The sequence below is a fragment of the Ruditapes philippinarum genome, unplaced genomic scaffold (assembly GCF_026571515.1).
Source record: "Ruditapes philippinarum isolate M1 unplaced genomic scaffold, ASM2657151v2 ctg6683_1_1_1_1, whole genome shotgun sequence".
Lineage (NCBI taxonomy): Eukaryota > Metazoa > Mollusca > Bivalvia > Venerida > Veneridae > Ruditapes > Ruditapes philippinarum.
Window position 1 is genome coordinate 81,658 of NW_026859741.1, and position 16,530 is coordinate 98,187.

The window sequence follows — 16,530 nt, forward strand, 5'->3', positions numbered from 1 at the left end:
GTCGCCCATATGGGCTTTCCGGCGGCGACCTTAAATAAACGCATTAAAAAAATCGCTGTGATAAGATAAAATATTAATTTAATTTTTCCAGAATTATCTCATCTAAAAGATTATCTGCAAAGGATAGGTTTACTGCCGCCAACCTCAGTCGACGATCCTTTGCCAGAAGACACTCCTCCCTCATACGAAGAAACGGTATGATATTTTTATACTTTAAAGATTAAAAATAATACATGTATTTAGATGAAACGATAAAACATATAAATTGCAGACCCGTTTTGATTAAGTCTATTCATGAGAAATAATGTAAACGCACAATATATCTCACGCTAAAGCGGTATTTAATCTTCGAACGTGCTTGAATATATGATTCCGACGGACCAGACAAGTATAACAACAACTTTTTACAGCTCCCTTAAAGCACTTGACACCTGCTTGGACTGCAATTGTTGTGTGTGTAACATTTATATAGAATAGATCAAGAAATGTGTTGATTTTTTTTCAAATGTTGCTGGTTTGATATACGCAAGAATGTGTCCGGAAAATTAAAGACAATAACATATATTATTGGACGTATTTATCACCATTTTTTATAATGCGGGACTAATGCAGTAAGAGGTTTTTAGAATATTTTGGCATTTTTTTTATAACTTACGCGGATTGCAAGTGTCATTTGCAATGTGTTAATTATTTTCTTTGCGCGCTTAGCAATAATTTACTATTGAATATTCTTATTCATCAAAATATTCATGAAAATAAGCATGAATCTGGAATGCTGCTACATGAATATTTCTTGTTTTCTCTACCTCTACAAATGGTAGTATTAGTCACTTTAGTCAAAGCATCAAGAAATATGTGTCTGGTGAACACATACTCGAGTAGCCATTCTGTATGGAATAACAGCGGAAGTAAAAAGTTCACAAAAGTGTGTATGCATTATTTAAAACAATGTTTTTAGTACTTTTATAATATGACTAAACATTCACACTAACACATATATGCATCGCCTGTACAATACGAAAAGCCTATATCATAAAGAATATTTATTTATTAGATTTTGTTGACAACACTAAAACAGCAGAAAAATATAAGAGAAGTGTTAAAAGTACATGGAGGTAAGAAAATAAATTATGTACACGTAATTTCTAAACATTTTTGGAATTAAGTTATGACAATTATCCTATACTGAAACAAGTCAAAAGAGAAAAACCTTTGATATTAGATTTACATGTTGACTGAATTGACACTCTGCACTTTTAAGTATGTATTCAAGATCTAGTATTTCTGTTCATATTCTATCTTTTCTATTTCTTTATGACGTACTTATTTTTTTCTTATGACAATAACAATAGAGTTTAATTGAAACGATTATGTAAATTACAAAAAAAGAAAACTGTGATAAAATGGCGAATAATCTTACTAAGTTATACAATATAAAGAATTTTTAAAGATCCTGTAACACATTTTTTATGGTTTTATATATAAAATATGATGCTCAAATTGAGATTTATCAATATTGTAAGTTCCAAAAAGCATTATTTATAAAGATATTACCGAATTTAACATTTCATGTAAATAAAGGGAGATAATTAGAAATTTGTTTTCTATAAATTCTAAGACAAATTTTCCAATAAGAAATGAATGCATATAATTTAATGATTACATTTAATACATGTACAAATATTTGCAGTACATATTTTGCATATTCTTTGATGTTTGAAAATTGTTGTATTAGCATAATTATATACATATATAAATTCACGTAAGAGTGGTAAACAATCTCAATTAAAATAATTGGCTAGGAAATTATCTTTGACCGAGGCCGAATACCTTATAGTAAATGCAATAAAACAATCACTCAATGTACTTTATTGAATGTCTTACATTATTTTGAATCAGGAAGGCTTGGATCAATTGAAAGAACAGTGTCACAGACAAGACAAGTTACAGATCAAACGCGCGAACTGCAACAAAATATGAACGAAAGGTTGCAAAACATTGGACAGGTAAGGAGAAAATGATGGAATGATTACTAGAATGAAGAACTTGTACATATCAAGTTTAAATTTAATATATACTAAATGTAAATAATGTATAATGTTTTACGGTTTTTGCTTATGTTGGGGTGTTCGAACAAAATGAGTCTATTGATATAATTGTCCTTTGCGTATGATTACCTGAACTGGTAAAGCAAGTGTTGTAATAAAATATGATACAAATTTTAAAGATAATATTTAAATTTTTATAGTCATTTTAAGATATACTCGAACCTACATCCGGTATTGCAAGTTTTGTGTATACTTTTGTTCTTGTTATTTTCGTTCATGAAAGGTGTCTTAACTTTTCTTTTCAGTCATTGCTTATGAATAACGGTAAGAATTATCATTATTTCCACTCTTAAAGTCATACAACTGTTTTTTTCTGTCCTAAATTGACTCAGATATCAGTCTTGCTAAAATGGAGAGGACACATGTATGATAAAGCATATGCTCCTTGTTCCTTGTGTTTCTTACGTAATACATGACCAGTAACAAACAGAGATGAAATTCATAAAAATTTCAGAATGTTTTGTACTCGCAACAAAAGGTAGTGTTAAGTTGCTTTTTGCAGAGTTGATTTGAGCATTATCACAATCTCGTTTTATTTTGTGGGTCATTTGAGATCATTGATTGTGAAACTTTGGTGTTAAGAATGCAATACCGTATATGATTGTGTTTTGCACTTTACAGGCGCACTTATTGAAAACGAGCCGTTTTTTGTTTTCATTTTCGCCGGGATCTGTCCGTTCCAAACTGCTTTATTCCAGATATGACAACAATAACGTGACAGTACAATTTCTGTTTGCCTACATTAAGATAGATAATGCATTGAGATTCATTTCCTATGAGTAATTTGTTTCAATAAAGGTTCATGTCAAAGTAATATATTAAATATATCTAAGTAATTAAAAATGATTCTTAAATGTCACAATTATACTGAAGAGGGTTATTTAAAGTTACAAAATATATACTGAAGGGTTTCGTAGTGCTTTATTCTAGGGCAGATCGAGAAGTTTGTAGACTAGGCATTTATACTTCTTCTTGTTTATGTATTAATTTGCATGTATTTATTTATATCATCTGCAAACTCTATATTTTCTTTCAAACGCTCGATTGAACTAACTACAAGTTGTGTGTTTGTTTTCTGTTTTTACGCCAATTTTAAACACATTTATGATTATATTTCGGTTGTCGGTCGACCAATTCGACTTTACTAGAAAACTAACCAGTAATTACTTATTTCTCAACATGTGTCCAACTACTAATCCAATCGGCTTTGAGCGACAATACGATCTTTAGACTCGAAGTCCGAGGAGAACTTACTCATCGCCCAACGACTCACTCATTGACTCGTTGCTCTCCATCGGGTGGAAGACTAAAAGGTCAACAAAGTACTTGAAGTTAAGAGCAACCATTTTTGCCTGTTATTGAAAAAGAAACCAAGTAAAGTACCTTTAAAGACATTTAAAACTCAAATCAGATAAAGAGATATAATATGATAAAGGGTGCTTTTTGAAGTATAATAAACAATCTGAGACAGGAGATGCTTTATGGAATGCACAAAGCGATGAAGTCAGCCTTAAAAGGCGAACTTTGATCTCATTGAAAGAAACAAAATATGTCAAATTCTTATTTTTAAAAAAGCCACTGAATAACTCGATATCACAAATTCCGTTTCATTTTGTAGCTTTATATTCTCAAGCGCATTTTAATACATGCAATCAATATAAAAAGTCCCAATCTTGGTCCGAGCGCATAAAAAGTAACGCTTCATGATACATGGTTGTGTTATCCGCTCTGCCGGAAATCTGCTTGACGTTTTCAAATGCTACTGCATCCACCAAGTAGCCAAATAATTTAAAGAGTTTTCTTAAAATAACAGAACGCTACATAACATGTTGTTTAAATAGGCCGTTGAGTTTCTTACGTAATTACTCCACACGATAATTTCTGGCTAGGAAAACGGTTGAAGGAATGAGATGCATAATGATAGCTGAAAAGTATGTCTGAATATTCTTTGGTCATTTGTCTCCCGCCGCTGATTCAGAAATCAGAAGTCGATCACATTGGTAATTGGTAATTACTGGTTAGTTTTCTAGAAATGCCGTTAAGTTCGATCAGCTGCCGATGTATCGCTAAAAATCGATGTGTTAAATCGATGTAAAGATCAGAAAAACAATGAAAACAATTATGTCACTTGTAAAATGACACGCTCTGTGTTCTTGGCTGTAACTATTGTAAAGTGTAATTGCATTAAAATCCACTTATGCTTAAAAACATATTAAATGTTTCTATCAAATACTTTACGCTATCAGTAACAATAGTCTACGAATGTGACGATAAACTGTTATAGTAGTGCAAGTAAATAAATACGCAATAGCGGCGCAACATGAGTCTTTTATTTCCATAGCGTTTTGTATGCCAGTATTCTATATAAAGCATTACAGATGCGAACCTTCCAAACTGATGTCACCAAAAGATTTGAAACAGTGGAAAGAACAGTGACGGAGACAAGACAAAACATGACAGAAGGATTTGACAGGATTGAACATAGCATACAAGAATTGCATGTGAGTATAACATTTAATAAATGAAAAACACTTATATATGTTACAAAGCTAAAGGTCACATTTAACTGAACAATGTTTCACAGAAGTTGTGAACAAAATTTTTATTACTAGTTATAACAAATTTACAGTAACACTTAACATATGTTTTGTGATTAATGAAACCTCTATTGGTTTTTCTTTTCAGCCACAAACAGAGTTAATTGTAGGTAAGAACATATGTCTTCTTATTTGCTTATTATTGAAAAAGATGCATTTTATACCTGACAATATCTACATTTTTCATTTATAGAAATCATTTTTTTCTAAATTAAAGTATATGTTTTAAATCATTTTATTATGCAAAAATTTTCATTGAAAATATTTTTTTCTAATTTTCGATATTTATGAAGAATTTTTTCAAAGTATCATGTGTCCATGTATAATTCTTAGTAATTAAGAAACATAAACAAACGTTTGATGTTCACAGATCGCGTGAGCCAACGTGTTGTGGAAACGCTATTGCAAAATGAACCATTAAGAGTCAGAATACAGCCTAACGAAGAATTAATGAAATGCATAACAGACACAACTCCTATTTGGCCCCTTGGACACAACAGAATGCATAAGTGTGAAAGGTGTAACTGCATGAGACGATGTAATTGCATTTGCCATTCTCAAAACCAGTGGCGTAACTTTGAAAAACGGAGAGATCAAGAAAGTAAAATGCATTCTGGCACAAGGAGAAGTAAGTATTGTGAGAAAAGTATATGCAAGTTTTCGCAGTGTCAATCTTATTTTTATAAGTAGATAGTCTATATGAACATGTACATTTAACTGTAACTTTAGCTTTAGGTAAGAATTTTTATTTAACCAAACTTGTTCAGAGTTTACACATTTATTCTTAAGAATGGTCTGAAATTGACAAAGGCAACATTAAGATACATATTTAGCAGTGTTATTTGTTACTGTATTTAGAAACGGTTACACATGAGCGGCAAACAAATTTGATTTACACTGTACCTCGAAATGAATGATTCACGTTAGATCGGTTTACAAAGAATTAACCAAGTAATATTATTTTTATTTCTCTGCATGACTTGATACTTAGTTCTTGATTTGATGCTTATATAACTGGATTACAAAAATTCTTACGTAGTTGTTGGTTGACTAAGTTGAGCAAAGTTTTTATTTGAACTTATCGTTTTAGATAAAGAGTCGTCGAATTTGCAAAGCACCAAGGAAGATATACAGTTACTCGGGGCAACTGGGGGTGATCCAGATGAAAGTCCCAGTGATGATCCGTCTAGTGATGATGATGACAGTAACGGTAACAATAAGGGGGGCTATGAGAAAAAGAAAAAAGACAAAAGAAGGAAAACATGGAAGATAGGTATGTTGTATTTCATAATTAGTTCAACATGAAAATAGTTTTCGTCGGCTATACCATAATAATAATAATAATAATAATAATCCATTATTTCATGTATATTATCAAAACTTGTTAACAAATATGGTGGAAAAAGGTCAACCCCTTGAACAGTCAATGTATATTAACCATTCAAATATGTTATACACAAAGTGCTTCAAAGCATTGCGCAATAGCTACAAAGTGGCTTTAGGGAATGTAGAACAGTATAGAGTATATTCCACATAAATACTAGTAGATAAATAAATAAATGAATATGAAGAAGTATGCAAAATTATACATTGATATCATATACTTAGTCCGTCTTATGAGAAAAGCAATTTAAATAAACAGTCGCTACACAAAATATGTACAATGTATTCGAGTATGATTATTTTCACAGCCTACGGAAGGTCGGTAGTTTTACTCATGTGCCAGTCCGTCGTCCGAGTCTGAAATAGTGCACGAAGGGCCACATTAGGCCCGCTTTACAAAATATACCATAACAGTATCGATATGACAACAAAATAAGAAAACGATAAATTTCGGGACATTAATGTACTATTCTAAGTTAAACTAAAAATAATAACTTTGTTCTTGGAATTATATGCAATTTTATTTTTATTTTAAATAAAGTCAAATAAAATAGTTTATATATTCCACTCTTAAGGTTCCACATTTTTACATCAATTTTTTGATATTATATGATAAAATGCTTATTGTCTCCACTACAGATAAAGATGCATGGCTCAAGTGTATCAAGGAAGGAGGCGATTTAAAACATCAGGCGGAAAGTTTATTAAGTGAAAGAAAGTTGCCAGATCAAATTGCGCTGAACGCTATAAGATCAAAGTACGCACATTTGTCTTTAGTTATTTCTAAAATTTGCGATAAGGTTTGCGTTTATATCAAGGAGAAGTCAGAAGAAATTGCACATGTTTGGGCTGCTACAAATTATTCAAAGGATTCCTTGCCTAATGATCATGACATTGTTTTTGTTGTCCTGACAACAGATACAACAGTTAAAATAAACGAGGAAAATTTTGCTATATATCAAAGATATTTCTTGCAAGTCGATGAAACCGACCGGAACAAAGAAATAGAAATAATGGAATACAATAACCTGCCAACTTCTGAAGAAATTGAAAAACTTGAGAAATGTTTGAAAGAAAATGCAAAGTCATTGATGAATAACCATAGCAACCTTACTAGGGTGACAGCAAGTTGGTTCAGAACAGATCGTAATGATACTGAACACCTATCATTAAGAAAGGAATTGTGTATTGCACTCTATGTCCACATTAAAGGATATATACCAGTGGGTGAGAAATACTTCCCAACCGAAATCGGAGGGTTTCCAGTGGTTGTCCGAGAGGGCATTTTTACACTTTGTAAGGGTCCAAATGAGTATCATGAGAATGTGAAAATGGGTTGTGCAATCGGTGCAGAAATGGTTGGTACTCTTGGAGCATTTATAGAATTTGAAAATGATAATGATTTATATGGGCTTACGTGTGCACATGTTGTATTTGGTCATGATAAACTTAAGGCTATACTTCAAAAGGGAATATGTGTATTTGACGATGGTATTGTTGTTTGTCAACCTGCCAATACAAATTATAAACCTCTTGGCAAAACAGTGGCGGCAGTTTATAAAAGTGGAGGAAATGGAATATCAGGAATGGAGTTTACATTAATAAGAATTCACCAGAGCAGATGGCCTACTGAAGGCACATTCCCCGATGACTCTGACTATTTGTCAGCAGGTATTTTTGAAAACAATACTTTTGCATAGTATTTCTTTTAATGTAAGCTGATTTAACTTTTCTTTTCAAACTTTAATATTATGACAATCTGACCTTACTATTTGACACAAAATATGTAGTCTTGATTTTCAGAGACATGGTATGTCTGATTTATGAGGTTTTGACCTGTATGAAAAGTTGTAATCCACCTGGTATGTTACTGTTGACCAAGCAGGGTCAGTACATAAATAACACATAGGCTTGTAACAGTAAAATGTCATCCAAGGAAAATACTGTTATTTTTACGAGGGATGATATTTTTACTTTAACGCAGAACCCTTTGTGTTATTTATTTTATTACCCTGAACATAAGCTGTAATAATTTCAAATTTTCAACTAAATTTAACTGTACAAGATTAAACCAAGAGTAACAACTATCCTTACCTTTAACTTGAGAACTTATTTTTCTTTTATTTTCAAAGCAAATGATGATATCTACCAGACATAAACATTCAATTAGCTGTGTTTCATACTTTCATTTAGAATCAAAACACAAACCCATTTATATGGCTATGATCTGTAAAATCCGATCCTGTCTAGAATATTAATCACATGGTTTTTGGGCATGTTCACTCACGGTGATATCCTAAAACTGTTTATTTCACGGATTAAACTTGTTAAATAATCCTTTCTTACTGTAGGCCTAGTCATTCTATAGGCACTTGGTTTCGGGCTAAAAACCTTTATGATAGGATTGTCGACTTCAAATTAAATGTAACGATTTTTAACGTAGATGTGTCTTTTCTAAAACCGGCATTTCTCCAATGTTAGTAACATTGGAGAAAATAACGAATTTAGAAAAGAAACATATACGTGTAAAAAAATCTTTAGATTCAATTATATTTGAGTTTTACAAAACTCTCATGAGGGTTTTTATCCTGAAACTAAGTTCACATGCAATAACTTCCGCTGAAAACAGATGTTTACTTATTGACTATTCAACCAAAAGATATTTAGCCAATTACTTCATGAGCATTTGTTGAAAAATGGCTGTTTTCATTGAAAGCCTCCTGTTACAAGTTCAAATTGCTATGAAACTATTAAAAAGGCTTCAATACTGTTCTAACTTGGCACAATTGTTGACTGCACCATAGCCTTTGTAACGGCATACTCAATCTTAAATTTCCTGTTACCATGACAACAAAGGGACATCTCAAGTGCCAAAAATCTCTATTTTGCGTTGATTTTTTCATCAAAACTGATTTCAAAGTGCTGCAACTTCTGAATGACAGAGGCTTTTCAGCGTTGGTTGCACCTTTCCTTAACGTTGATCTGAGGCCATTTTTAGCCTGTCACAAGTCCAAAATTTTCTTGGAGAAGAGGGGGTCTGCTGACCCCCTTGAAACCCCAAAGCAGAAGGGGGCACATACACAGATCATTCTCTGCTGAAAACAGGTAGGCGACATACACCAATCTAGTAAATGTTCATTCTACTGATCAAAGGCGGTATGTCGAGTGAAAAGAGTGAAAAAGAAGAATACCACGGAACACTAGACTGTTTTAACTATGTTTTTTTAATAATTTGTCTATTTTTCAATTACCACAACTCCACAATAAGCTACACAAAAATGTAAAATTTCGCCGCACCCACAACCTCGGCATGTTCTTTGGGTCAAAATGAACCAGTGGTTTGATTATGTACGCATCATACATTTTACATTTACTCATTTTTATCAAATATATATAGAAATTATGAGAGGGCTCCCGCTCCCTTCAACCCCCCCCCCCCATACAGAAGTTGACACATCCCTCCTCTGGCACCCCCTTGATGTACTTTTTTGATAGTGACTGCGCCGAAAAGTGATCACTTTTTAAACAACATTTCTCAAACGAAAAACAGTGTTTGGGGCTTACATAGAACTTTTTTTCACTATTTGAGGCCTCAAAAGAGAGAGTGAAAAGCCGTCAAAACACGCCTATATGATGTAAAAGGTTAACAAAAAATGATGAGAAATCAATTTCAACAATTTTAACAATATTGGTAGAGATCAACCAGACAATACCATATGCAAAATATTTATGATTTAGGCCTTGTATTTCTAAAAAAGAAAGCTTTTTTTAATTTTCTTCTTATAATTCCTTTTGATTACCTTGGCAACCAGATTGCTCATGTAAACTAAATCTTTGATTAATTTCTAAAGTTCTTCACCTAAGGAACAACCCTGGCAAGGTTTTTGAAATTGGACGAGTGGTTTTTAAGGAGAAAATGTTTAAGTTTACATAATTTATACACACATGCACGAACACACACGTGGGCGGACGCACGCACAGGCGAGAACATAAACGCGCATACACATGTGCGGTGCTATTAAAAGTAATATTACTTATCTTATACAGTGCTTTAGAAGGTATCGGTGCTTTAAACAAACTGAAATGTGATAGGAAAAATCAATACCAAAGAAACCGAAGAAGGCTGTATTTATGAATTCAAAATGCAATTTTGAAATTTTATTTCTATTTGTCCGAAGACAATATATAAATGAGTACATGTAAAATGTACGATGTGTACATAATCAAATAGTGTGAAATAAGAATCCCCAAAGAAAGCCCAACACGGCAAAATTGAAAATGTTGCAGGCTCGGTTTGATTGAGCCTGTTCATGGACGGTACTGTCAAGTTCAAACTACCGTCCACGCCCCCCAGCACCGGCTTAAGCAGAATTCAACATCTAATATGAAATAGTAAAATTAAGAATTTGGAAATATCTGCAGATGTGTTCATATGGCGGTTATCATGGAACCTTCAATGTGACACGTTAGTGCCATTCCATGAAAAGCGGCACATGGTCCCCAACCACTGCTTCATTTTAGCCCACTGAGCATGCCGAGTTGGTGGGTGCGGGGAAAGATCGCGATTTTATGTTGCTTACGTGATTATGGAAAAATTAGCAAATTCCTTAAAAAAATCACAGTTAAATTCGTGATAAACCACTTTGCACTTTTTACATTCCACCTTTGATCAGTAGAATGAACAATAACTGGATTGGTGTATGTCGCCTACTTGTTTTCAACAGAGAATGACCTGAACATGTGCAAAATAGGTACCGTTTTAGTGGATTTTGCAAAGAGGGTACCGATATGCACCATGACTATGATTGTTTTTTATCGTCTCTTATGTTAGATTAAGATGGAATAAGAGAAATTGATATTTTAACTGATAAAAACCTATAAGTTATTGCTGTTGTTGTATTATATCAGTGATACAAAAGATTAACATTTTTCAAACAAGACAGTAAACTTATTTTTGTGTTTGTATCAAGAATACAATAGATTTAATAATGATATGAAGTTTAAGAGAATTTTTGAAATGTTGTCAATTATACATTTATAACCTTAGTCATGTGATCAATACTCTCATTGCAGGATTTGGACCAGACACGCCTTTTGAATTTGCTTCCGGAAATACTTTGAACACAAGACGTCTCCCTTTTCCCTTAGTGTATAAATACGGTTGTGAAAGCAAACTCACACAAGGAGTGTGTCGAGTAAATGGTTCATCGGTTCGAACATTGAAATTTCAAGACAACATTCTTGATACTGAATTAGTTTTGCATGATCAGATCGAAATAATGAATATAGAATCGCAGTTTGCTTTAAAGGGGGATTCAGGTGCACTTGTTTTTATAAAAGATGAAAACAAAGAGCTTTCTGCGTTTGGAATGTTTGAAGGGAAGTTCCAAGGTACTAATATTTATGTATGTACGCCAATCTACGATGTCCTTAACGAAATAAAACGGATTTGTAACAAGCAATGCAGATTTAAAAGATTTCTACCATCTGATTCACAAATAAATGATCCGAGGCTGCACGATCAGTTGCATGACACAGTAATGTCACTTTCCGGAAGTGTGTCGCAACTGCATGGAAGATTAGAATCTCTTGATCAAGGTTTTGCAAAACATAAACTAGAAATATCAAATGAACTTGGTGAATATTTAAAAAGGACTCTGGAAATTAGTGATCAGCAAAAGATTCAAAGAGAAGAACTTAAGAATCAAAATGACGAATTGAAAAAGCAAGGTGACGAGCACATAAAACAGAGTCAGGAAATAAAGGAACGTCAAGAAAGACAAGAAAAGCAAAGCGAAGAACTTAAAGAGGAATTAAGAAGGCAAGGTGATGAGCATGTAAAACAGAGCCAGGAAATAAAGGAACGTCAAGAAAGGCAAGAAAAGCAAAGCGAAGAACTTAAAGAGGAACTACGGAGGCAAGGTGATGAGCATGTAAAACAGAGCCAGGAAATTAAGCAACGTCAAGAAAGGCAAGAAAAGCAAGGCAAAGAGCTTAAAGAGGAACTAAGGAGGCAAGGTGATGAGCATGTAAAACATAGTCAGGAAATAAAGGAACGTCAAGAAAGGCAAGAAGCGAAAAGTGAAGAACTTAAAGAGGAACTAAGAAGGCAAGGTGATGAGCATGTAAAACAGAGCCAGGAAATAAAAGAAGGACAAGAAAGACAAGGCAACGAACTAAAAGATGAATTAAAGCAAATGACACAAATATTGATGCTATTAACTCAACAAAAATCGTAATTCATTGTATGCACTTTTAATAAATAGTTTCAATACAGATTTTCGATAAGTTAAAATTGAAATGGATAATATACGTATAAGTTGTTCAAAATATGATATGTGAATAGAATGTATTAAAAGAGAAAAACGTCAAGTTACAACAAAATAGTTATGAAAGTCACATCATGATGACTACAATCGTTCAGAATTTAGCTTTATAGACTTATACGTTATGCAATATGTTAATTATTTATTATAACAAGTATTTTATGAAAAACATGTTATATCTTTTTAAGAAGATAATCGACGTTAAAAAGGAGCTCCACTGAGGTCCAGAAGCCTAAAATGAAATAAAATTTGAAATTCTTGCACAGATCAACAGTTTCACTGAAAATGGAAAAAAAAATGCAAGACATATAATTGAGAAATATGCTCAAAATGAATGAAAAATCCATTTTGAGCGGTTTTTGTCTTGTTCTTCATTTTTGGGTCATGATGCGCTATAAAGGTATTATTTAGGAAAAACTGAGTAAGCAAATGATATCAAATTATGCACATAAGTTATTGGTCAAAACATTAATCAAATGAAACGGTAATTTCGTAAAAATATTTAAAGGTTCTCGTCAATAGAAAACCCTCAGTGGAGTCCCTTTTATTCAGTAAATGTTAATTGCATTATAGATTCGGAATATTGTCAAAGTCATTAAAGAAATGAATGATATATTAATGGTAATTTGCTTACCGATCTCAATCTTTAAGGTGAATTCGAGGGTTCAAAGGTAAAAGGTAATAACTGCCATTTTCTACATTTCGAGAAAAACGCAAAAAAACATATATTTTAATACAACTTTATTTTCCGTAATATTTTTATAACAATTTTGATTCTCCCATATTTGTTGACTACATTAGATCATATTTTGTTTAGTTTACCTTGCTTGGTGCTGATTAAACACTGTAATTATGTTTTGTTTTAAAGTTCTATGATCAAAATAATATCATTTTACAGAAGTAAAAGGTAATAAATGTACTTAGATCCTGTCAAGACAACAAGTTTGAGCGGTAAAAGGTGATAACTGCCCTTACGACCTTTTACTTCTGAAGGTTTAGCAATAAAAGTTCGAGATAAATTGTGGAAAAAGGTTGTAAGTGCAGTACAGCCTTGTTCCTCTGAAAATAATTTAGATGTTGCAGTAATTGTTACTGTTGCAAATTAATTAATTATGTCCTTACTTTGAAGAACCTTACGTAATGTCATTAACACACAAGCACAATAATACTCGTACACAAAATTGACAATTTTCATTCATAGAAATATGAAATATGTACCTGCTCAATATTTAGATTCTACAGAAATAAATTGATAACTAAAAAGTTAGGGAAATACGCACTAAAATCTAAGTTTACAAATTTTCATTTATTTTGAATGTTCTCTGGTATATAATCGAACTGAAGCCAAACAGACCCTAGACATCAGCAATTAAGGATATTAGTGACCCATATCATAGTTAAGTAAATAAAGACTACTGTTTCATGTCACAAAATGTGAATGTTTGCCATTAATTATTCCATGACCTTCACTCTTTTGTTTCACTCTCACTAACAGAAGGCACTTGAAGTTTGTCTTTTATAGATTTGCTGCATGGCAATGACTCGTAGTATGATTCGTACTCCTTCGGAATTGTCTAAGAGGCAACAAGTGACATCAAATTAGCTTTTTTTGCAGCATATTCTGAACGTTTCTCTGTATAAGCCTTTCGTGGGGAATTAAGAGACTTTTCTTTGCTTCTGCTCTTCTTCTGCATTAATCTAACTTCATTGAACTCACTAACATCAAAAACCATAGTTCACAAAAATAATCTATTCTTTCATTTTTTTGTCTTTACGAACTTGAATCCATTTTACATTCAGCCAATTAACACGTTCTCCATCAACATCAATTTTCATTGAGCCAAAGTTTTGTTCTTTGTACAACTTGTAATCTAGTATGTCAGTGTATTTTATAAGAACGACAATATATGGTTGCTTCCGGCGTGCTAATGAAATAACTGTTTCCCACTGAGATGGAACATGTACTTTTGTGAGGCTTTTTGCATGCTCGATAGATGCATGTATGGAATCACATTCCATTTCTGAATGACCACTTTCGAGTAAATTGTGGTTTATACACTTGATGTGAGGAATATACTGGACACAGTGAACTAAGCAACTTGCAACAAACTGATTCTGTCCCCCACATGTATCACTATATAATGTCACTTCTTCAATAACAGATGTCTTACTTGCATCAGAAGTAACATACAAGTACACACAAGTTCCTACTTCGCACGAGCCTCGTTTCCCCTGTGTCTCATCCCAAAGATAACAAGTCCAGTTACCATTTCCCAGTTCATAGAATGACAAATTGTAACAAGACAGTTTTCTTTTGTAATAAAGTTCACCAATTAAACTGCATGGTGTTTGACGATACAGCCCTTGATATCAAATGCCGACGCAGAAAACTTTGGATCTTTCTTTGCCCGTTCTTTATCGGCTGATTTTTCCATTCTAGCATTGTTTTTTCTTTTTTGGTGTGCCTGACATTTTGCTTTTGTTGCCTCACCTAGTCTAGCTTCTATTCTCAAAGTGTCATACAGATTGCAGAGTTTACATTGATCTTTCTTAGGAAGGAAGAAAGACAAGTTATATTCTGTACAGAAAATGTTTCTGTACACAGCCTCTGAAACACACCTTCTATTTTGTCCTTTGCATTTTTCTACATACAATGATGTGTTTCTTTACAAATGATCTGTGATATTTCTTTGTTTTATTTCCAGGCACAGCTTTCCCTTTCTTGTCATTTCCAACATATAACCCTGCCACTTTGTGCTTAACTGCGTTTGCAACTGTTTTGGAACCGACATTGAGAGTTTTTAGAAAAAGTCATTGCACACTCTAACCATTTTGCCACCAACTGTGAAGAAAAACGAATTTGAAATAGTTCTTTGTTTTCTTCTCTGTTTAGATACCTTCTCTGGTTCTTTATTGGCAACATGGAAACAAATAAACTTTGCCTCTGACTTTTGTAATCACCCATTGACCAGTATGTACTTAATATTTTCTGTCTTTCATCTTCGGTTATATTCTCATTGCATTCAAATCAACAAGATAAATGTCTTGGGGAAAGAAATAACAGATAGTGCCTGTGAACTGTATGAATGCAGTATTCTGTCAGAGGAAAAAGGTGATAAAATCAGTTATAACCTTTTTCCACTACAGATTCTTCACAACAAGGGGAACAACAAGTAAACAACAGGTAATAAGTACACTTAGAACCTTTTACCCCTACATAATTTGTAGAAAAGAAGTTATTACAAAATACTTTTTAATGTTTTGCCCTTATAAGGATTGAATATTTGTATAATATTTTCGCCAAACATAAAGGACAATAAGTACATTATAAAAAACATAAAAGGTCGATTTCAGCAAAAATGGCAGTTATAACCTTTTACCTTTGAACCCTCGAATTATACTTTAAAAATATTTAAATATATATTATATATACATGTCTATTGTTTAACTTTTAACTGAATCACAATTTAACCCTTATTGACCGCCCGATGATCAATCTAGGTTACACGTGAGGGAGCTCGCTGATACATCTATCCAGAGGTTGCATGAAGGTGCAAAACGGCCGAGTGATTCACAATCCTCAATTTTGATATATACTATATAAGCGTGACCTTACCTTTGGATTATATACTTTACCCCAATCATGTCTTACACATTTATGCCAAAATATTTTAAAATCCATCCAGGATTGGCAGAATTGTTGAGCGTATACAACCATCAATGCACTTTAATAAAAAAAATCTCATGAGTTTGGAGTAAAGTGAGACCTTGACCTTTGAGTTAGGGACCTAATTCTTGTGCACAACACATTGTCATGTTGCCAAACACATTTATGCAAAATAATTTTAAATCCATCCATCTTGGTGTGACAGACTTGTTGATCCAACACAAAGATCAGTCTACTTTTATAAAAAATCAAAGCATGATTTTTGATCAGTATGTGTGACCTTGGTCTTTATTTTTGCGCTCTTTACATTGTCATTATGTCAAACACATTTATGCATATCTCTTAACTCCATCTACCAATGACAGAATAGTTGATCAGACACGATTATTCAAATTCCTTTAAAGTCAGAGTATGACTGTAACCTTTCCGCTTCAAATCTAGATGTCGGA

At 32.9% G+C, this 16,530-nt stretch overlaps 1 protein-coding gene across 2 annotated transcripts in view; it reads left to right on the forward strand.

The window, feature by feature from the left end:
- The window catches only part of LOC132757742 (uncharacterized), a 95,531-nt gene extending 79,679 nt beyond the window's left edge, over positions 1 to 15,852 (forward strand). For both annotated transcript variants that reach the window (XM_060749127.1, XM_060749129.1), the window contains exons 5-14: positions 92 to 195; positions 1,055 to 1,115; positions 1,900 to 2,006; positions 2,354 to 2,372; positions 4,479 to 4,609; positions 4,794 to 4,815; positions 5,076 to 5,333; positions 5,796 to 5,978; positions 6,728 to 7,759; positions 11,162 to 15,852. In XM_060749127.1, the coding sequence (XP_060605110.1) occupies positions 92 to 195; positions 1,055 to 1,115; positions 1,900 to 2,006; positions 2,354 to 2,372; positions 4,479 to 4,609; positions 4,794 to 4,815; positions 5,076 to 5,333; positions 5,796 to 5,978; positions 6,728 to 7,759; positions 11,162 to 12,327 (3,083 nt within the window). In that variant the 3' untranslated portion in view covers positions 12,328 to 15,852. The remainder of the gene's footprint in view (positions 1 to 91; positions 196 to 1,054; positions 1,116 to 1,899; positions 2,007 to 2,353; positions 2,373 to 4,478; positions 4,610 to 4,793; positions 4,816 to 5,075; positions 5,334 to 5,795; positions 5,979 to 6,727; positions 7,760 to 11,161) is intronic.
- The last annotated feature ends 678 nt before the right edge of the window (positions 15,853 to 16,530 follow it).